The following is a 23,270-nucleotide window of genomic DNA, read 5'->3' as shown; positions in this document are numbered from 1 at the left end:
ACTTACCTTAAAGAGAAATATGAATATACTGCTGATTGATGCATATAAAAATGCATACTGTATCTTAACTTTTGGAACTAATAGTTACTTCCTCAGGGAACAGAGAGGGTTAAACAGGAGGAGGTTAAAAAGGAGGGACAGGTCACCCTGGCCCCAGGGTAAGAGGGACCACCTGTTGCAAGGAGGAGGGGAAACAAATGTTAGCCAGAAGAGTTACTGCTTTTGAGTGACTTATTGGTTCAGCAAAACTGATGTCTGGTGATGGCATATGCATTACCTTTCTAATTAAGTGTAATGGAACTGCTTTTGAGGGACCATTTTTTGTCCTCATGGTTTCATCAACTACCGGGAAGAACATATAAAGGATGACTGAAGGATTTCCATTTGAGGTTGTTGCTGCAGTGTATATGCAATGTAGCAAGACTCTGTTGCATGTATCTAAAGCACCAACATGAAGGCAAGGGATTAGTGGGACATTCATGTCTTTCAGACGTGCGTGTGGTAAATGCAGCATTGTGAACTACAGTGACATTATTACTAAATGTGTCCAACAGGACCACATGCTGTTGTTCTTTTCTTGGCTGCTGAAGAACAAACACCAGTAAACATTCATTGGAGGATGAAGAATGTGTATGTGGCAGCATGTCCGTCAAAAATCACCATTGTGGGGTGCAGCTGCTTCATGATAATCCATGTCCTCATATTGCAAATGTCATAACTCAGGAGTTACGCCAACTCAAGTGGGAGACATTTGAGCACCCGGCTGTAGTCCTGATCTCTCCTCATGCAATTATCACACCTTTGGGCCCTTAAAAAAGGCCGTGAAGGATTGACAGTTCTTGTCAGACAAGCATGTACAGCAGGCAGTTTTGGACTTCTTCAATGATTGCCTCAGTGCTGATGGGAACTTTGCCTGATTGGCTCACCAATTCTGGACTGTACGGCCTTTGAATGGAAGCTTTTTGGGGGCCCTTGTAGTAGCTAATGATTTGAATCTTGTTATGTCTGTCCTGTTCCTATTGTCATCTGGGGGTCAAGTATCATTTGGTTTACTGATTTCATTCACTTCATGTCTTATAATGCTCCAAATTGCCCTTGCCTTTTTTTATGATACTATGAAGACTTGTAACATCTTAACATCAGAAAATTTGTGAAACAAGAGAGTCATAATCAGTACCAAAAAAATATTGTTTGAAGATCTACCAGGAATTTTATTGGAATGATTGTCAATATACAAAACTGTGCAGTAAAATTTGGAATGGCAAATGTAAAACTAAGTAAAGTTTTTAAATTTATATTCAATTCTGGAAAGCATAACTCACTTATCAGGCTAGTTTTTGTAGGTGATTAAATAACCATACAACTATTTCCACTTGTTCTGCTTTAATTTAATCCCATTTCACTAGAAAAAATACAATTTTACACAACAACGTCATACCCTTAACATGACAATAACTGCACTCAGCTGTGATTAGGACAGCACTCAGTTTAGTGAGTGCTGATGGCCCCTATAAATGTACTCCAACAAGCAGCATTTTACAAAGTATTGTTAAGACAACTGCATAATCAGAATTACAATTAAAAGTTGTACATCTTTAATAATTTTCATACAGAATTTGCTAGTGTACAATATGGTTACAAGCCTTATATAAGCCGAATTTATACAGAAATACATTTGTTTTATATTGAAAATTAGAAAAATACATTACTAATATTATTCCTGCATATTTGACGCAAAGTTTACAAATCAATTCGCTCAAATATTCAGTCAAAATTTCTTAAATATTTTTAAGCTAATTTCAAGTTGTTACAATATCCTCTGATATGTTCTACAAAGTAGTTTTAAATAAGATAATAACAACTTTGATGTCTGATTGCATAGTATCTGGTGTAACAACTTTTGCTGACTGCTAAAACACTGAAACTTGCACATGACAACAGTTTACAGTAAATATAAAAAAATACACAAATTCTGATATTTGGATCAAGTTCTTCATTTAAGTTATGGGATCACATTTGACACTAATCTGTGCCATTACAAATGTTTATAGTATATTTTTAAGTCTTGTATAGAATTACTCCTCTCCACTGTGGTTGTCCTTGACCTCTTTTAAAGGAAAACTGGAGTCATTATGTTGTAAGAAAAATGGAAAATCCAGGATTGTTGTACGAATACATTAATGAAAGAATTAAAATGCCTATCTACTGCTTGTCCTTGGTTATTTTCTTCCTATTTTTCATCATATAACATCATATAAATTCTCCCTTATTAATGTAACTGAGTCAACATTACAGTTCTGTGAGGTTTTACTTTTCATTTCGTTGTTAAATTCACTGATGGGGATCTTTTAATGCCACCATTTGACTGTCATGGTCAGGTGAACTATTTGTGATGAGGCTCACATTTTTTTATAAAAGACGTAATTAGAAATAAAGTATCAGTAACTGTTGCACCCAGTCTGTCTGTACTTGTTGAGAATGTTACTGTGGGCAGACAAACCAAAGCTGAGCACCAGTATGTGCCCTCAATTAGAACTATTGAAACGAAATCCATATTGAAATATCCACATACATCCACTTCATTCTTTGCAATAAGTCTTCATTTCTTACTTGATCAATCAGTCTGATCTTTGACAGTTTTCTGTATCACTAAACATTTCAGTGGCTTTTAATCATTTCATTTCTATCTTCCCCATTGTTCATGTTTTGTACCTGTGCAGAGCTTTGCCTTCATCTTTTTATGTTAAGAGCTTTTTCTCATTTTAGGAAGCTCTTTTATCATGTGCAATCCTTTTTTGGATCTTTCTTCTTCATATACTGTACATTACAGATATCAAAAGTTGTCCACCTTGTAAAGGGTCTCTTATCCAAGTTTAACATGTAGCCATTCAGCACAGCCATCTGTGTCACACACAGCATTGTCTAGCTTTCTGTTTTCTATTGGCTAGCATGTGTTCCACTTCATCAAGCACCTGACTCCATTCCTGTGCACTTTGTAAATTACTACTTATGTTGTTAATGACCCATATTATGCATATTTTATGTCCCTGACAAACTTTTTCTGCATTGCGTTACTCTTTTACTTCCTTCATTATGTCTCCATATTAAAAATTAAAGACCCATTCCTTCCTGGATACTCAAGGCATGGCAAGTTTAATGGAATCTTCTTAAGTGTCTCTCATTTACATTGCTGCAAGTTGACCAGTTTGAACTACCAGGCTCTAAAAAATACATGTTGACAGTTGACACCATTGAACTACCAGGCTTCTTCATCACAAATGCTGAGAGCTGGTTTCTCTCAACATATATGCTCCTAAAAATTGCCACTTGCTGGAACTCAGTTCTTTTGTATCTCACTGAGCAATGTGGCACATTCAAGGGGACAACCATTCAACTTCTCGTCAGGCCATCCAGATTTAGGTTTTCATAGTTTCTTTAACTGTTAAGGCTCTTGTGAAGTTTTGTATTAACCCTGATTCTGTACAGTCACATTGATTTGATGGTGTCTTTGAAATTAAACACTAATGTCAAAAGCAACAGCATTAACTGTAGTATACTACACTACTGGCCATTAAAATTGCTACACCACGAAGATGACCTGCTACAGACGCAAAATTTAACCGACAGGAAGAAGATGCTGTGATATGGAAATGATTAGTTTTTCAGAGCATTCACACAAGGTTGGCGCTGGTGGCGACACCTACAACGTGCTGACATGAGGGAAGTTTCCAACCGATTTCTCATACACAAACAGCAGTTGACCGGCGTTGCCTGGTGAAACGTTGTTGTGTTGCCTCGTGTAAGGAGGAGAAATGTCTACCATCACGTTTCCAACTTTGATATAGGTCGGATTGTAGCCTGTTGCAATTGCGGTTTATCGTATGATGACATTGCTGCTCACGTTGGTCGAGATCCAATGACTGTTAGCAGAATATGAAATCGGGGGGTTCAGGAGGGTAATACGGAATGCCGTGCTGGATCCCAACGGCCTCGTATCACTAGCAGTAGAGATGACAGGCATCTTATCCATATGGCTGTAACGGATCGTGCAGCCACATCTCGATCCCTAAGTCAACAGATGGGGGCGTTTGCAAGACAACAATCATCTGCACGAACAGTTCGACAATGTTTGCAGCAGCATGGACTATCAGCTCGGAGACGATGGCTGTGGTTACCTTTGACGCTGCATCACAGACAGGAGCGCCTGCAATGGTGTACTCAACGACGAACCTGGGTGCACGAATGGCAAAACGTCATTTTTTTTCGGATGAATCCAGGTTCTGTTTACAGCATCATGATGGTCGCATCGGTGTTTGGTGACATTGCGGTGAACGCAAATTGGAAGCGTGTATTCGTCATCGCCATACTGGCGTATCACCCGGCGTGATGGTATGAGGTGCCATTAGTTACACGTCTCGGTCACTTCTTGTTCGCATTGACAGCACTTTGAACAGTGGACGTTACATTTCAGATGTGTTACGACCCATGCTTCTACCCTTCATTCGATCCCTGCAAAACCCTACATTTCAGCAGGATAATGCTGAATGATAATTGCAGGTCCTGTACGGGCCTTTCTGGATACAGAAAATGTTCGACTGGTGCCCTGGCCAGCACATTCTCCAGATCTCTCACCAATTGAAAACTTCTGGTCATTGGTGGCCGAGCAACTGGCTTGTCGCAATACACCAGTCACTTCTCTTGATGAACTGTGGTATCATGCTGAAGCTGCATGGGCAGCTGTACCTGTACACTCCATCCAAGTTCTGTTTGACTCAATGCCCAGGCGTATCAAGGCCGTTATTACAGCCAGAGGTGGTTGTTCTGGGTACTGATTTCTCAGTATCTATGCACCCAAATTGCGTGAAAATGTAATCACATGTAAGTTCTAGTATAATATATTTGTCCAATGAATACCCGTTTATCAGCTGCATTTCTTCTTGGTGTAGCAATTTTAATGGCCAGTAGTGTACATTAGTAAGAATACTTCTGATATAAAGTCATATCAGTATACTCCTAATATTTGTGGGGAAGGCACCTGTATTCAGAACAAGTGGTACAAAGAAACAATATGATAAATAGCTGCTAGTGATTGCTGATACTCATAAGGAACACATTCAATTTTATTTTCTTTGATGTTCACAATTAGTTTAAGATATTAATCTCTTACATTAAGGTATAAAAGATATTAATGATGAAGTTGTCTAAGTGTCAACTACAAACTAAATTCTTTGTATTATGTATTGTACATTAGTTTTAGGTGTTACCAAGATGAGTGTTGCTTTGTGGGACCACGATAACAAATTGTAGAATTAACCAGATACATACTGGCATCATCATTATGTCTGTACCTTTCAACTGCATGTTCCTTCCAGGAAGGAAAAAAAAAGCTTTGTAATACATCTTTTAATGTGTTTACATTTTTAGTGGCTTGCAGACCCAACTAATTTTAAAAGGTAATGGTTAGAAGTTTGATAATAAGGGTACATTGATTTGCATGCCTTGTCAATATGTTACAGGTGGCTATTTTCATACTGTGGTGCTATGGTGCCAAGTTTGCCCTTTCCTGTGTGGCAGTCCTGCTTGTCTATGTGACAGTGCTCAAGTCAGAATGTGATGTTGTGACGGCTTTGTCTGGTGAAAGCAATATGACTTGCACAGTTGTGTATCCTGTATTACAAGAAGAATGGGGTGGTTGGGATCAGCGCAGTCATGGCTTGCTCTTTGCCCAGCATGCTGCACTCTCTGCTGCTGTCCTCTTCTTTGGTATGATACTTCTGCCACAGCTTCATTGCATGATGCACTTAGAGGCTGCTTCTCCTCATGACATCAGGATTGCCATTTGTTGTGACTAATTAACTAGTTATCATTTAAAAATGCATTTGATTTAAATTGTTTTATTGTGTGTAAAATTAAAATGTTCATTTACTGGTATTTAATTATAAATCTATTTTACCTAACTTAGTGACAGAATCCTAAAAAATAATATTTCCTCATTTACTTTTGTGTGGAATGATTTCATTTAGATGTGCAATACTGAGACAATAGTGTTTCCCCTTCTTCCATTTTTTCCTCTTCTCAGTGGCCGTTGGCTGCTTCCTTACTTTGGGTTTCAGACATTAATTGTTATAGGGTTTTTGTGTGTTTTAACTGTTATTGGGGTAGTTTCTCAGTAGTGAAAGTAGTAAGTGTGTGTTGTTAGTTCAAAACACATAATATTAGTCTGGCTAATGTTTTCATCAATCAGTTTTCTTGAGAAAACACCTATTCTTTTGGAAATATCTGTAGATCAAAATAAAAGACAAAAAACTCTTACACATGGAAGTACAGAATAAATAAATATGTTACATTTGTCAAAACCTGTAGCTATCAGTGGCAGATTTATGTGGAATTTGCAGCATTAAAAAAACAATTGTTGGTGGCTATTACATTACTAGACACGGGACCTTCATTTTTCAGGGAATGGGGAAAATCTAGGAAAAAAGGGAGAATACAAGACCTGCCTTGTAAGTTTTTCCAAAAACAATTTTAAAAATCATGTTTTGGAAAATTTGATATATTGTCTCTCAAAGTATTCACCTTTAAAATACATACGCTTTTACTTGCAGTTTCAACCAATTTAGAAAAAATTTTTGATGCTTTTATGGTGTTACTTATGAAATATGGGTTTGGAAGGTTTTGTTAGCCTCTTGAGGTGAGATTTGTTTTACTTAATTGAAAAGAGAAGATGGCATTAGGTGATAAATCTGATGAATGTGAGCAATGAGGAATTAATTCAATTTTTTTAAAACAATTGACTGTTTGATGTGCTTTGTGACAGTTGGTACTGTCATTATGAAGATCGGTGTGATGCTTTTGGTTCTTTTCCTCCTGATTTTATTGATGCCTTGTAGCAAACAAATTGTTTTTACCATCAACATTAACTTTTCTTCAATCCTCTAAAGCAGGGGTGGTCAAGAATTTGGCTTGCAGACCATGCCCTTGTTCAGGTGCCGTAGTGCTCAGCCTGGCCACACACTTCCGCCTCCACCATGCCACTGTCTGACTGGGAGTAGGGGGAAGAGGGAGAAACTGTGAATGTGCCCTGTTCAGATAGCAATGCAGTCACACTGCATACAACTTAGTTTCATATTTCTCAACAACATAGATGACAAATTTTCACTATTATTTAATTATTTTTGGCGTACTGAAAACGTAACATAATTTTTATCTGGTACAAACTGTTGGCATACTGACAGATGTAGACAATTCCACAGATTTTCCCATTCAGTTTGCAGCATAATAGTGACTTGTTTAGTTTCACACACACACACACACACACACACACACACACATGTTGATTGAAATGTGGTAGCACTTTTGCAACCTCATTATGGAGCTGTGGAAAATCTACCTGAGGAAAACAATGTGGATGTACTGACTAGTTGCAATGTAATAGAATTTGTCCCTAAAACGAGAATTACATTGCAGTCCAGTCAGTTACATTTTTTATTTATTTATTTTTATTTATTTATTTATTGTTCCGTGGGACCACATTAAGGAGAAGTCTCCATGGTCATGGAACGAGTCAGTACATGAAATTATAACAGGATTGTGAAAACAGATAAAATGAAATATAAGAAACACATTCAGGCGACAATTCGTAAGTTTAAATAAAGAAAATCAACAATGTACCACGGGAATTTGCTTAATTTTTCAGCTCTTCCAGGAGCTCCTCGACAGAATAGAAGGAGTGAGCCAAGAGGAAACTCTTCAGTTTAGACTTAAAAGTGTTTGGGCTACTGCTAAGATTTTTGAGTTCTTGTGGTAGCTTATTGAAAATGGATGCAGCAGAATACTGCACTCCTTTCTGCACAAGAGTGAAGGAAGTACATTCCACATGCAGATTTGATTTCTGCCTAGTATTAACTGAATGAAAGCTGCTAACTCTTGGGAATAAGCTAATAATGGTAACAACAAACGACATTAAAGAAAATGTATACTGTGAGGGAAATGTCAGAATTCCCAGACTATTGAATAGGGGTCGACAAGAGGTTCTCGAACTTACACCACACATAGCTCGAACAGCCCGTTTTTGAGCCAAAAATACCCTTTTTGAATCAGAAGAATTACCCCAATAAATAATGCCAATATGACATAAGTGTATGAAAATATGCGAAGTAAACAATTTTTCGTGTTGAACTGTCACTTATTTCAGATACTGTTGTAATGGTAAATAAAGCAGCATTTAGTTTCTGAACAAGATCCTGAACATGGGCTATCCACAACAGCTTACTATCTATCCGAATGCCTAGGAACTTGAACTGTTACGTCTCGCTTATAATATGCCCATTCTGTCTGATCAAAATATCGGTTCTTGTTGAATTGTGAGTTAGAAACTGTAAAAACAGAGTCTTACTGTGATTTAGCATCAAATTATTTTCCACAAGCCACGAACTTATTTCATGAACTACATTATTTGATACTGTTTCAGTATTACACCCAAGATCCTTCACTACCAAGCTGGTGTCATCAGCAAACAGAAATATTTTTGAGTCACCTGTAATACTAGAAGGCATATCATTTATATAAATAAGAAACAGCAGTGGCCCCAGCACTGACCCTTGGGGAACGCCCCACTTAACAGTGCCCCATTGGGACTGAACATCATTACCACTCTCAATATTGTGGAGAATTACCTTCTGCTTTCTGTTCTTAAAGTAAGAGGCGAACCAATTGTAAGCTACTCGCCTTACTCCATAAAGGTCCAACTTCTGCAGTAATATTTTGTGGTCAACACAGTCAAAAGCCTTCTTTAAATCAAAGAAAACACCTAACATTCCCAACCTTTTATTTAATCCGTCCAAAACCTCACAGAGAAAAGAGAATATAGCATTTTCAGTTGTTAAGCCATTTCTAAAACCAAACTGTACATTTGACAGCAAATTATGTGAATTTAAATGCTCCAGTAACCTTGTATATACAACGCTCTCGATAACTTTAGCAAACATTGATGGCATAGAAATAGGTGTATAATTGTCAAAACTATCCCTGTCTCCCTTTTTATAAAGTGGCTTCACTACCGCGTACTTTAATCGGTCAGGAAACTGACCACTCCTAAAGAAAAGTTACAGATATGGCTAATTACTGGGCTAACATACATAGAACAATATTTCAGTATTCTGCTAGATATCCCATCATATCCGTGAGAGTTCTTGGTCTTTGGTGATTTAATTATTAACACAATCTCCCTCTTGTCAGTATCATGGAGGAGCATTTCAGGTAACAGTCTCGGAACACTTTTTTCTACGAGCGCTATATGATTCCCTGTTGGGACTAGGTTTCTATTTAGTTCACCTGCTATATTCAGAAAGTGATTACTAAATACTGTACATATATGCGACTTATCAGTAACACGGACATTCCCACTACACACTGATTCTATATCCTCGACCTGTCTCTGCAGACCAGCCACTTCCTTTACGACTGACCATATGGTTTTAATTTTATCCTGAGACTTAGCGATTCTCTCTGCATACCACATACTTTTTGCCTTCCTAATAACTTTTTAAGCACCTTACAATACTGTTTGTAATGGGCTGCTGCATTTCGATTGTGACTGTTTCTAACGTTTTGATATAATTGCCACTTTGTTCTACAAGCTTTAGTTAGCCACCCAGGCTTCCTGTTTGTGCTAGTACCCTGTTTTGAACGTTCTAACGGAAAGCAACTTTCAAAGAGCACGAGAAAAGTCTTGAGGAAAGCATTATATTTATCGTCTACTGTATCAGCACTATAAACAGCTTGCCACTCTTGTTCCTTGATAAGGTTTACAAAGGTCTCTACAGCAACTGGATCAGCTTTCCTAAAAAGTTGACAACTATATTTAACATGTGTTGCAGCACAAAAATCTTTTATAGTTAAAATTTGTGCATCATGATCTGAAAGGCCATTCACCTTTTTGCTAACAGAATGCCCTTCTAGTAATGAGGAATGAGCAAAAATATTGTCTATGGTTGTTCTACTGTTCCCTTGCACTCTCGTTGGAAAGAATATGGTTTACATAAGATTATATGAATTAAGGAGGTCTACCAGCATCCTTTTCCTTGCACAGTCACTTATACAATTAATATTGAAGTCACCTCATATAACTAACTTTTTGTATTTCCTATAAAGTGAACCAAGAACCTCCTCTATCTTTAGCAAAAATGTGAAATCGGAGTCTGGGGCTCTATAAATAACAACAGTAAGAAGTTTAGCTCCACTAAATTTAACCACACTTGCACAACATTCAAACACCTTTTCAGTGCAGTACTTTGAAACATCAATTGACTCAAATGGGATACCGTTTTTCACATACATGGCTACTCTCCCACACTGCAAAGAGCTCCTAGAATAGCTGCCAGCCAACCTGTATCCTGGTAAAGGAAGCCTCTAAATTATCTCCTTATTTAAGAAGTGTTCAGATATACCAATAGTTTCAGAGTCAACCTCTATAAGCAGTTCACTAACTTTATCTCTATTACCTTGTATATTTTGATGAAATATACTAATTCCCTCATTACTCGGATACCTAAGCTTTGTCAAAAGTGGTTCCTTTGTTGTTGATTTCCCTTAAGCAGGAATACCTATCAGCTGACTTCAATCTAGAAAAGGTGCAGCTCTAACACCCACTACTGCAGGAATTTTCCCCTGAGTGATCCCACCAACCCCACCTATGCTGTCACCTATAAGCTTTGCCAACCTTCCCTTTTCATACCTGTAGAGGTGCAGGCCATGTCTAGTGAAACCCGTCCTGCTGATAGACTCCACCGACACCACTGAAATGTGACTCATGCCTGTCATCAGCACACCCCAAAGTCTCATGTTATTATGCCTGACGGCTGTATTAAGATGAGGCCGATTGTGACGCTGAAACAGTTCCACAAAATGCACATTCGTGTTGCCAGTCTGAGTGGCTATCTTTTCCAGGTCACCATCTATGTCATACTCCCCATCCCTGTCAATACTATTACCAGCCCTACCCACAATCACTACCTGATCCTCTTTAGTAAAATCCCTACATAACCCCCCTATGTTAAGTCACCTGAGCCAATCCTACATTAGGCTTCACAATGCTGGTGACCTGGTACTCACTCCCCAACACTTCCTGCAACTGCTGGCCTACACCTCTACCATGAGACCTACCTAACAGCAGAACCTTCTTCTTTCTCTTAGACTTTGCAACTGTCCTAGCCACCATAACTGCTGAGGTCTGCTGCATACTTCCTACATCTACAGCTACTAGAGATTCCTCTCCACTAGACTCTGACAGTTGGTCATATCTATTGCAAATACCAATAGCAAAACTATCTGAAAATCTCCTTCTACTAGCAGATCTCTTGCCAACAGCCAGCTCCCATTCCCCAACCCCCTTCTCCCTCCTCACCCTATCTAGCTCCTCCTGTGCGTTTTTCAACTGCACCTGAAGGGCACAGATCTTATGCTCCTGCTCCTCTATCAACTTACTCTTGCTACATAACCTGTAGTTCCAGGAGAGCATCTCACCAGAATGCCCACTGGCTTTCCCACTGCATTCCCCCCAGTGAAAATACTTCGAACAAGTCTCACACCGCAATCCACTACTCATGAACCAACATCTGCACATGCACAGGAATGCTTTCAAGTGAAATGGCAAATGGTCTCAGAAACAGATGTAATATTGGCTTTGCCCTCAAAATGTTTAGAAAAATATCCCTGTAAGTCTTTCAAGGTCACAGTGACTTCTTGTTTCTCACCTTGCAATGTCTTACTGTGGGTAGCATGCAGTCAACTACTTCTAATTTCCATTCCTGCACTTCTTTTTCCTGTATAAATTCAACCCAAGTGGTTTATAAATTGAAAAATTGTTCCAGACATGCCCCTTGACTTAACCAACATACTTTGCACTAATATATAAAGTCTCCATATTCTTTGTTCGGTTCCAGTGAAAACTATTGCAACTGTCCGTGGATTAATGCCTGCGGCTTCAGAAATTTTACTGTTTGTGCCATCAATTTCTTTGAGTACTTCATATCTGCAAATTTAAAACAAAGTGCTTCTTGATGATAGAAGAATGAATCCCATCTATCTTTCATTGTAAAGTTTTAATCTTTCATTATTAACTAAATCCTTAAATTCTTTCTGCGTGGTATTATAATGTTTCATAGCAAATTTGCAGTACCCCTCAATTATATGACTGTGTGATAGGTATTGAGAATTCTCATCCTTCTCTTCTGTCATTTTCTCATCCTTCTCTTCTGTCATTTTTATTCATTTTTGAAGGCTTGTGAGAATAGATCACTAGACTGCCTCTTTTTGTGCAAACAGCCAGTGGACCTATGAACATCCTGCGTAACACAAACAAATAGCGAAGGGTAAAAAGCACTGACACCACAATTCTGCCAGATTGAAGAGAATTGTACCAACCAAAAAGTGCCACACTGCAATATTAAATGAAATGTTGCCTTGTATCAGGTACTTCCAAGAAGGACCAAGCAAAGCAAACTCACGTGTGGTTTGGCATGCCGTGGCTGGCTCTGGTCTAAAGCAATGGTTGTGGCACAAGCAGTGTAATTGCAAAAACTATATATTATTTTCTTGGACATGCTTAAAAAATGAATCACTTTTGAAACACTCAAAAAGTTGATTCCTGCTTAGTCCCAGTTTGTAAGAATATATCAAAGTTTCATCTCCTGTTATGAAGTTGTATACAGATTTTGCAATTCATTGGTCAACTTTTTTAGTTTCTCCTTCACCGATCGACAAGTGCCTGTTTATGAACTTTGGTCAAATTGTGTGGAATCAATGGTAAACGTATCTTGTTTACAGCTAGATGTTAGTGCCAAATGTAATATACTGCTGCCTTCAATGTGCCTTTATCTCACAGCAAATAGCGTGCTGATCCTCTTGAGTCATGTTGCAAAACAATCAATATTTTTTTGAAACAAAAACTGATTTTGGTAGATCTTCATGAAATTCAAGTCTGCTGGTAAAGTCGTGACAACCATTTTTTGGGATCAGAAAGGAGTATTGTTGGTCAACTTTATGCCCACCGGGACCACAATTAACACTGATAGGTACTGTGAGACTCTGAAAAAACTCAAACGGGCAATTCAGAACCGGAGAGGAGGAATGTTGACCAAGGGCTTACACATTCTCCATGACTACGCTCACCCACACCTCGCTCTGCAAACCATTGCTCTCCTGCGACAGTTTCAGTGGAACATTATCATCCACCCACCCTATAGTTCTGACTTGACACCCACTGACTATCACTTGTTCCCTAGGTTAAAAGAACATTTGGCCAGAAAGCAATTCAACTCTGACGACAAGGTGAAAGAAGAGGTTCATAACTTTCTGAACAGCATGGTGGCAAGCTGGTGTGACATGGGCATACAAAAACTGCCACAGCATCTACAAAAATACATAGACAGAAATGCTCATTATGTCGAAAATAGCTAAATGTTCAAGCTGTAAACCATTGTAGAAATTAACAGGTCTATGTACTTATAAAAAAAATAGGAGACCTTACTTTTGGGAGTACCCTCGTAGATTCAAACTATGGGGACTATCCATTGTATCATTTCCTATTGAAAACCAATTCCCTCTCTTTTACTAACAGTATTTCATATAATAAGCAGTCCCTAGTCTTATAAATTGTTCCAACTTCATTTTTTTAATAACGATTTTTCTGGGTAGCTGCTACCAGACTTCCAAAAGTAAAAGTTTATAGAAACTCTAGCTTTCAGAACCAGGCACTTTTTCATTGAGATAAAGATGGGAAAAGGTTAGAAGAAACTGAAATATTAAGCTGTTGTCCAGAAGCTATCTGACTTAAGTTTCTAGATGATATTCTTCCAAACTCAAACAGTTTATTGCCTCCAGCTATCTGTTTGTATTTCCTGAATGAAGGAACCTTTGGCTTCAAAATCCCATGTGTTCTGACAGCTTTAGTTCATGTGTGTCAACCTAGTGCAACTACGTAAGTAGAAAAATGTTTTGTGTTTATTTTTACCTAGCACCTTGTGGAGAGTCTGTTCTTTACACCAGTTGCTGCAATTCTACAAATGTAGATGGAAATGTAGAAGTCAGCTTTAGAGACTGTGATCAGTCTAATCATCATTACACTTTACATGAATGTAATTAATTTAGTAACCATGCATGTGCATCCCCAACTTTCTTCATTCTTCCCTAAAATTTTTATACCTCAGTCTTTATTTTTTGACTTCATGTTGATTCTACCTATTAACTGACCATCTTCCTTCTGACACTGTGATAATTATTTTTCTATTCTTAGTGAAGTATACCCTGTGATAAACATTTGTGAGAAGTTCAAATTGTTTTCTGGACCACAACTCATACTTTGACCTCCGTCTTTCAAGAACAATGCACTTTCAACTGAGTTATTCAAGCATGCCTTACATTCAAACCATCTCAAAGAGTTTCAGTCTGTCATTAGTTCCTTCACATGCTTAATAAACTCTGTACAGACTCCCTTGCAGTATGATGGACTAGTGCCCCTGGTGGAGGAGGAGTGAGGGGGCGTGGGTATTATTGAGATTACTTTTTCTACTATTTACAGAAATGTACTTAGTCTTAATTTCCCTTAAGACAATTTATGGGTTTTGCACAACAGATGTCAAAATTTAAGGTACCAGTAGCTATAAACAATCATAACTCACTCTGTTCAGAGCGTTGTAATACAGCATACCAGAGTTTCAGCCCAGCAAGGCTCTGTAGCTGATTTTGTGCTATACTGTATAAATATAATGTACAAAAAATTTTGCAATAAGCTGACACATTTCCTTTGCCTCTAAATAGTCTTTCCATGACCTTTAAGACATGAGAGAACAATATCTCTATTATCATTATTGACTGAACCTTTACAAATGAACACTCTTTCCTAAAATTCGCTCGGATAACCGATCTTTACAGAGTTGTTCCACCTGATATGCAGGGTACGAGACATGCATTAAATGCCCCCAGGCTTCAAGAATAATATAATGATCCCTATGCTAAAGAAGTCAGACACTGACAAGTATGTATACTGTTCAACCAGCAGTTTAGTAAGTCATGGTTGCAAAATCTGAAGAAGAAAGGGACAGCTGGTAGAAACAGAAATGGGGAAGATAAATGTGAGTTCTTAAAGGTATGAGAACATGTGAGACAATTCTGACCTTATAAGTTATTTTGGAAAATACTTTGAAAAAGAAAGATAAAACCACATTTATACCACTCTTTGAAGTTGCTGCAAATTTACAGTTGTAGGTGGAAATAGAGAACTCAACATTAGACTGTATGAATCCTCTAATTGTCATTACAAATTTCCTAGTTTTGGTAACTGTGTACCCTATACTTGGCATAAGTGCATCCTCTCCCTTGTCCATTCTTCCCAGCTGTTTTTATGAGTCAGGAATAAAATACAGATAGTGAAAGATTATATGCAACTGGTACAGACTACAGTAATAAGTTGGAGGACATGAAAGTGAGGCAGTAGCTGAGAAAAGAGTAAGACAGAATCTCTCATAGCATTCAGACAATACATAAGGCAAATAGTAAAGGGAAGTAAGAAGACATTTTGAAAATTGATAAAACTCATGCTGGAAGAAATAAAAGCTGTTTGCTGATGAAACCATAATTCTGTCAGATACAGCAAAGGACTTGGAAGTTCTGTTAAACAAAATAGACAATGTCTTCAAAAGGGTTATAAAATGAATGTAATTAAACTAAAACAAATTAATAATCAATAATACTGGCAGAATTAGATGAGGAAATGGGACACACAGAGCAGTAGATGATTGATTTTTGCTGTTTAAATCACAAAATAACTTATTGTGGAAGAAGTAAGGAAAATATAAAGTGCAGGTTGGCAATGATTAAAAAAAATCTTTTCTGATAAAGACAAGTATGTTAACATCAAATATAAATTTACATTTGGGAAAAACTTTCACTGAAATATTTGTATGGATAACAGCCTTGTATGGAAGCAAAACATGGATGATAAACAGTATATACAAGAATAAAATAGAAGCTTTATCAGGTAAACAGTGAAGAGATATTGAACCACATGGGGGGTGGGGGGAACTAAGCGACACAACTTGACTGAAATAAAGGATAGGTTGAAGGCTAATCATGATGTATCAAAGAATATTAACAAGGTAATGTTTGATTTGTAAAACATAAAAATTGTAGAGGGATCCAAGGCTTGAATACAGCAAGCAGATTAAGGTGGACATAGGTTGCAGCAGTTGTGCAGTGACAATGAGTGTTGCGCAAGATAGACTGATGTGGAGAGTTGCATGAAACCACACTAAAACAACAACAATGGATTTATTCATCAGTTTCCTTTTCCAGTAAACCAACTTGAAACTTCTATGAAAAATTAAATCAGGAGAATAAAACTTTTTGAGATTACTAACAATGTGAAATATGATTTGTTTTATTTTCAGAACTTCACTATTTTATGTCCTGAGAAAGTAAGTAATGATTCTAATGAATGAAATATCTATGTACGGTAGGAATAACTGACAAATAGTACCTGCAACTGACACAGAAATTGCAATGAAAGTTCACAACTTTGTTGATGGTGTTTCATTGTGCCCTTCTTCTCTGGTTACTCAGAAACATACCAAGTCTACATCTAATCCCAGAAAGAATTGCTGTCTGCCATAAGGTTGCACTTCACCCTGTTGGAGTGTTATATCAAGATGGCATTGATGAGAGACCAATACCTTTACTAGTAGAGCATCCCCAATGCATAATATATCGGACAAGAATGTAGACAGCATGTGTTGAGAGCACAAAGCATTACATTAGCTGTTGGTTTACTATAGTCCTATGCTAGGAATGCCTGAGTTCTCATTCACCATCAAATGTTCACTCAACCATTATGGCTTTTATGTTTTGAAGTGCAGTTCATTCGAAAAATGATCAATGATTTGTGCAGCCAGTGCAACAGGAAATGTTTTTGACCAGTATTCAGCGGTAATTCCAGTTCTTGATGACAAGCACATATGCATCTCTAGAGTGTATTGTATTGAATACTCTTGTAATGATACTCTGACATGTAACTGTATTTCACTGCTGTTCCAACATTGTGGATGTCACTGACTGACCCATGATGGTTGCTTCCTTAAATCACTTTAGGCAGATGATGGATCAGTCCCTTCAAAAAGGTTACAGTCCCTTTTTGTCCAGCTGTTTGTACAGTGTGAAAACAAGACTCCCTGTAAAGTACGCAATGGTTTTTTGTTCAAATTTTCATAGCCAAGTGAAGACTGTAAAATAGACAAATTAGGTATCAAACTGCCAGCTACTGTAGCTATGTAAATGAACTGTCAGGAAATTCATCTTAATGTATAGCTAATTTGTGCATAACAAGTTATGTTAGTGTGATGATGTTATTGTTTGGTGGTCTTCAGTCCAGAGACTGGTTTGATGCAGCTCTCAATGCTACTCTATCCTGTGCAATCTTCTTCATCTCCAGGACCTACCGCAACCTACATCCTTCTGAATCTGCTTAGTGGATTCATCTCTTGGTCTCCCTCTACGATTTTTACCCTCCACCCTGCCCTCCAATACTAAATTTGTGATCCCTTGATGCCACAGAACATGTCCTACCAACCGATCCATTCTTCTAGTCAAGTTGTGCAACAAATTTCTCTTCTCCCTAATTCTATTCAATACCTCCTCATCAGTTATGTGACTGAGTACAGAAGAATGCTGAAGATTGGATGGGTAGCCATCCAATCTTCAGCATTCTTCTGTAGCATCACATTTCGAAAGCTTCTATTTTCTTCTTGTCCAAACTATTTATCGTCCACGTTTCACTTCCATACATGGCTACACTCCATACAAATACTTTCAGAAACGACTTCCTGACACTTAAATCTGTTCTCGATGTTAACAAATTTCTCTTCTTTAAAAACGCTTTCCTTGCCGTTGTAGCAAAACTCATTTACTACTTTAAGCATCTCATTTCCTAATCTAATACCCTCAGCATCACACGATTTAATTCGACTACATTCCATTATCCTCGTTTTGCTTTTGTTGATGTTCATCTTATATCCTCCTTTCAAGATACTGTCCGTTCTGTTCAGCTGCTCTTCCAGGTCCTTTGCTCTCTGACAGAATTACAATGTCACCAGCAAACCTCAGAGTTTTTATTTCTTCTCCATGCATTTTAATTCATACTCCAATTTTTTATTTATTTATTTATTTATTTTTATTTTTATTTTATTTTTTTTTTTTTTTCCTGCTTGCTCAATATACAGATTGAATAACACCGGGGATAGGCTACAACCCTGTCTCACTCCCTTCCCAACCACTGCTTCCCTTTCATACCCCTTGACTCTTATAACTGCCATCTGGTTTCTGTAAATAGCCTTTCGCTCCCTGTATTTTACCCCTGCCCCCTTCAGAATTTGAAAGAGAGTATTCCAGTCAACATTGTCAAAAGCTTTCTCTAAGTCTACAAATGCTAGAAATGTAGCTGTATCAGAGGAGGGGAATTCGCACTTACCACATCACTGTCATCATCAGACTCTCAACAATTAACTCCTCGATGATAGATTCGTCGGTATATGCTTCAAACACCAACACCTTATCATCCATTGACAAGTATTCAAATACTGAAGCATCTGTGATTTTACAGTAACTGCTGAATAAATCTGCATATCACTTTGAATATCATCCTGCATTATTTCATCCACCACAACATTCTCACCAACATCTTCACTTTAGGAAATTCTTGCATTTTTCCGGAATGTCACAATCACATTCGGCTGTGCACTGTTCCAGGAACTAACAGTCATGTCACAAGCCTGCTTCACATTGAAACTATAGGGACTGCTCATCTTTCTTTCAGTGTTTGTGATCACGTGTTAAACTAAACGTGAATTGTATTTTGTTGTAAAATTCTTAATTATCCCCATATCTAGTGGCTGAAGAATCAAAGTACAGTTCGGGGTGGGGAGGGGGAGGGGGGGGGGGGGGGGGGGGGGAAGGTAGCATAGTTAACATTCTTCAATGCTGGCATGTTGTTACACACACAACGATTACCCACAAGCAATGCAATTTTCTTATTCTTCATTGACATTTCTTTATCAAGTGAAAGCAGCCACTCAGTAAAACGAGGAGATGTCATACGTGCTTTTCAGTTTGCCTTGTAAATGAGTGCAATAAAAGAAATCACATTTATGATACTACTGTAGCAAAACATTACAGCTGAAGCTTTACTGTACTGAATTAACTTATAAATTAAAGGAAGGTAAAATAAAATGTACGCACCCTCTTACCTGGTAAGCTTCTTACATTTTTGAAGCACCGTGGGTTTGCCGATCAGCCAATCACCAGTGGTGTCAATTTGTGTGTCCCTGATGCGTTGCTGCAGAGAATAACAGTTAGGCATACTTTAGACTGCTTTCCTCCTTTACACTTTGCTTCTCTAAAAGCCATCATCTTCTCTGGCATCAGTTGACAAAACAATTCTATCTCATCTGCGTTGTACAAGATTTTAGGACTGTATTTTACTAACATTTTACACATGGTGTTTTTCTTCCAAAATTCTGCATCGATTAAAGGTGCTGATTTTTCTTCTCCTGAAATCACTTTAAAAATGATCCCATGCCTGTCCTTAAATCTTTGCAACCATCCGTTACTTGCCTTAAAATTAGAATCACCAAGCAACTTAGCGAAATCTAGGGCTTTTTGACATATCAACAGACCATTAATTGGTACATCCTGCGGACACATCTCATTAAACCACCGCAGTGTAGCACTGTACAGTCTGGAACCGCGCGACTGCTACGGTCCCAGGTTCGAATCCTGCCTCGGGCATGGATGTGTGTGATGTCCTTAGGTTAGTTAGGTTTAAGTAGTTCTAAGTTCTAGGGGACTGATGACTTCAGAAGTTAAGTCCCATAGTGCTCAGAGCCATTTGAACCATTTGTAGCACTGTCCACATCATCAACAGCAACCATCTTCATTCTTTTTCTTGAAGGGTTAAATTTGTCACCTACAAAACTTTCTTCAATTTCATTTTGTTTTTTAAGAAATGTTGCTGTTGATTGTGCAAGTCCATACTTCCATGCCACATCTACTTGTTTCATTTCATTATCAATGTCTTTGAAAACCTCTGTTTTTGTCTCCAACCTTATTTGTTTCCGAGTTCCAGCCATTGTCCAAAACTTAGCGGTGTCCAAAGCATTTACATCAACTAAAAATATTCACAGATTGCAAAAATGACGAAGATGAGCTGTGTATGAGCCCAACAAAAGCCTTCTGTCTGTTAGTGAAGCTCAACAATGGACAAATTAAACACTCGTTCAAACAAAGGAGCTCTCTGATGTTCGCCGCTCAGCATAGCTAGCCCACAGCTGTATGCTATTCTCTTTGCCGCTAGAATAAATTCGGGAGGACGACGGTTCAGTCCCATCTCTGGCCATCCTGATTTAGGTTTTCCGTGATTTCCCTAAATCGCTTCAGGCAAATGCCGGGATGGATTGGAAATTATGTCATGAAAAGAATAAACCACAATTCCACCGAGCATAGTGACAGAAAATAGCCTGCGCAGGATATGGTGGCTGATGCGCAGTGAAGAGTTTTCATACAAAGTGCTGGGCGAGTTCATTTGTTTGTTCGTAAGGGGATGCTGGCAAATTTTTTCCACCTTTTGGACAATCAGCTATGATAGAATTGAGGCACTCATCCTTTAATCTTTCTCAAATGATTTTACAGAAATTGTTGTTATTATGGTCTTCAGTCCAAAGACTGGTTTGATGCAGCTCTCCATGCTACCCTATCCTGTGCAAGGTTCTTCATCTGTGAGTAACTACTGCAACCTACATCCTTCTGAATCTGCTTGGTCTGCTTAGTGTATTCTTCCCTTGGTCTCCCTCTTCAATTTTTACCCTCCACACTTCCCTCCAATACTAAATTGGTGATCCCTCGATGCCTCAGAATGTATCCTACCAACCAAACCCTTCTTCTAGTCAAGTTGTGCCACAGATTTCTCTTCTCCCCAGTTCTATTCAGTACCTCCTCATTAATTATGTGATCTACCCATCAAATCTTCAGCATTCTTCTGTAGCACCACATTTTGAAAGCTTTTATTCTCTTCTTGTCTAAACTATTTATCATCCATGTTTCGCTTCCATACATGGCTACACTCCATTCAAATACTTTCAGAAACAACTTCCTGACACTTAAATCTATACTCGGTGTTAACAAATTTCTCTTCTTCAGAAACACTTTCCTTGCCATTGCCAGTCTACATTTTATATCCTCTCTACTTCGACCATCATCAGTTATTTTGCTCCCCAAATAGTGAAACTCTTCTATACTTTAAGTGCCTCATTTCCCAATCTAATTCCCTCAGCATCACCTGATTTAATGCGACTACATTGCATTATCCTTGTTTTGTTTTTGTTGTTGTTCATCTTATATCCGCCTTTCAAGACACTGTCCATTCTGTTCAATTGCTCTTCCTGGTCCTTCGCTGTCTAATTACAATGTCATCTGCAAACCTCAGAGTTTTTATTTCTTCTCCCTGGATTTTAATTCCTACTCCGAATTTTTCTTTTGTTTCCTTCACTGGTTGCTCAATATATACTTATTGAATAACATTGGGTATAGGCTACAACCCTGTCTCACTCCCTTCTCAACCACTGCTTCCCTTTCATGCTCCTCGACTCTTATAATTGCCAACTGGGTTCTTTATAAATTGTAAATAGCCTTTCGCTCCCTGTATTTGACCCCTGCCACCTTCATAATTTGAAAGAGATTATTCCAGTCAGCATTGTGAAAAGCTTTCTCTAAGTCTACAAATGCTAGAAATGTAGGTTTGCCTGTCCTTAAGCTATCATCTAAGGTAAGTTGCAGGGTCAGTATTGCCTCATGTGTTCCAACATTTCGACAGGATCCAAACTGATCTTCCCCAAGGCTGGCTTCTACCAGTTCTTCCATTCGTCTGTATAGAATTTGTGCTAGTATTTTGCAGCCGTGACTTATTAAACTGATAGTTCAGTAATTTTCGCACCTGTCAGCACTTGCTTTCTTTGGGATTGCAATTATTATATTCTTCTTGAAGTTTGAGGGTATTTCATCTGTCTCATACTTCTTACTAATCAGATGGTAGTTTTGTCAGTGCTGCCTCTCCCAAGACTATCAGTAGTTCTAATGGAATGTTGTCTACTCACAGGGCCTGGTTTTGATTTAGATCTTTCAGTGCTCTGTCAAATTCTTCACGCAGTATCATATTTCCCATTTCATCTTCATCTACATCCTCTTCCATTTCAATAATATTGCCCTCAATTGCATCGCCGTTGTATAGACCCTCTATATACTCATTCCACCTTTCTGCTTTCTATCTTTGCTCAAAACAGGTTTTCCAAATCAGCTCTTGATATTCATACAGGTAGTTCTCTTTTCGCCAAAGGTCTCTCTAATTTTTCTGTAGGCTGTATCTATCTTACCCTTAGTGATATATGCGTCTGTATTTGTCCGCTAGCCATTCCTGCTTAGCCATTTTGCACTTCTTGTCGATGTCATTTTTGAGACGTTTGTATTCATTTTTGTCTGCTTCATTTACTGCATTTTTATATTTTCTCCTTTCATCAATTAAATTCAATATCTCTTCTGTTACCCACGTATTTCTGCTAGCCCTTGTCTTTTTACTTACTTGATCCTACGCTGTCTTCACTACTTCATCTCTCAAAGCTACCCATTCTTCTTCTACTGTATTTCTTTCCTCCATTCTTGTCAATCATTCCCTAACGTTCTCTCTGAAATTCTCTACAACCTCTGGTTCTTTCAATTTATCCACGTCCACAGAAATTATTCGGTAAAAAAATTTCAGTTTTGCTTCACTTATAGATTTATATGTCACGTTCATGGTGATATTCCCATTGTTTCATTAATGATCATAGTTATTATGGTATTTATGTGGAAGTAAGAGACAGCATGAAATTCAGAAAAGTGTGCAATGAAAAATAGAGGTCTCTATAATTTTGAGTTTGGTGTATTATGCGTAATATGCTGTTGCAGGTGAAATTTAGCTAACATATTGAATTTTTCTTTGGTTGGGCAGACTTATCAATCTGCCACCAATCTCAAGAGAACTGATCTGATGTAGCAAACGCATTCGCAGTCGTACCACACCAGTGATAAAGCTAGTGTGAAATATCTGCAACATTCCTCATATTTCGTAAATGATTTCAGATATCGAAATGAGATTTTGGCAAATGATACCTCCCAAAGAGGAGATTATTTTACCA

The 23,270-nt window shown here is 38.1% G+C and overlaps 1 protein-coding gene across 4 annotated transcripts in view; it reads left to right on the top strand.

Annotated features, from left to right (window-relative positions):
* LOC126162537 (transmembrane protein 94) overlaps nucleotides 1-23,270 on the top strand; it is a 501,552-nt gene that overhangs the window by 452,277 nt on the left and 26,005 nt on the right. For all 4 annotated transcript variants that reach the window (XM_049919114.1, XM_049919113.1, XM_049919112.1 and 1 more), the window contains one exon: nucleotides 5,517-5,763. In XM_049919114.1, coding sequence (XP_049775071.1) covers nucleotides 5,517-5,763 — 247 coding nt within the window. The remainder of the gene's footprint in view (nucleotides 1-5,516; nucleotides 5,764-23,270) is intronic.

This window comes from Schistocerca cancellata, chromosome 2 (genome assembly GCF_023864275.1).
Source record: "Schistocerca cancellata isolate TAMUIC-IGC-003103 chromosome 2, iqSchCanc2.1, whole genome shotgun sequence".
Classification (NCBI taxonomy): domain Eukaryota; kingdom Metazoa; phylum Arthropoda; class Insecta; order Orthoptera; family Acrididae; genus Schistocerca; species Schistocerca cancellata.
This window is presented reverse-complemented; position numbering and strand designations above follow the sequence as displayed.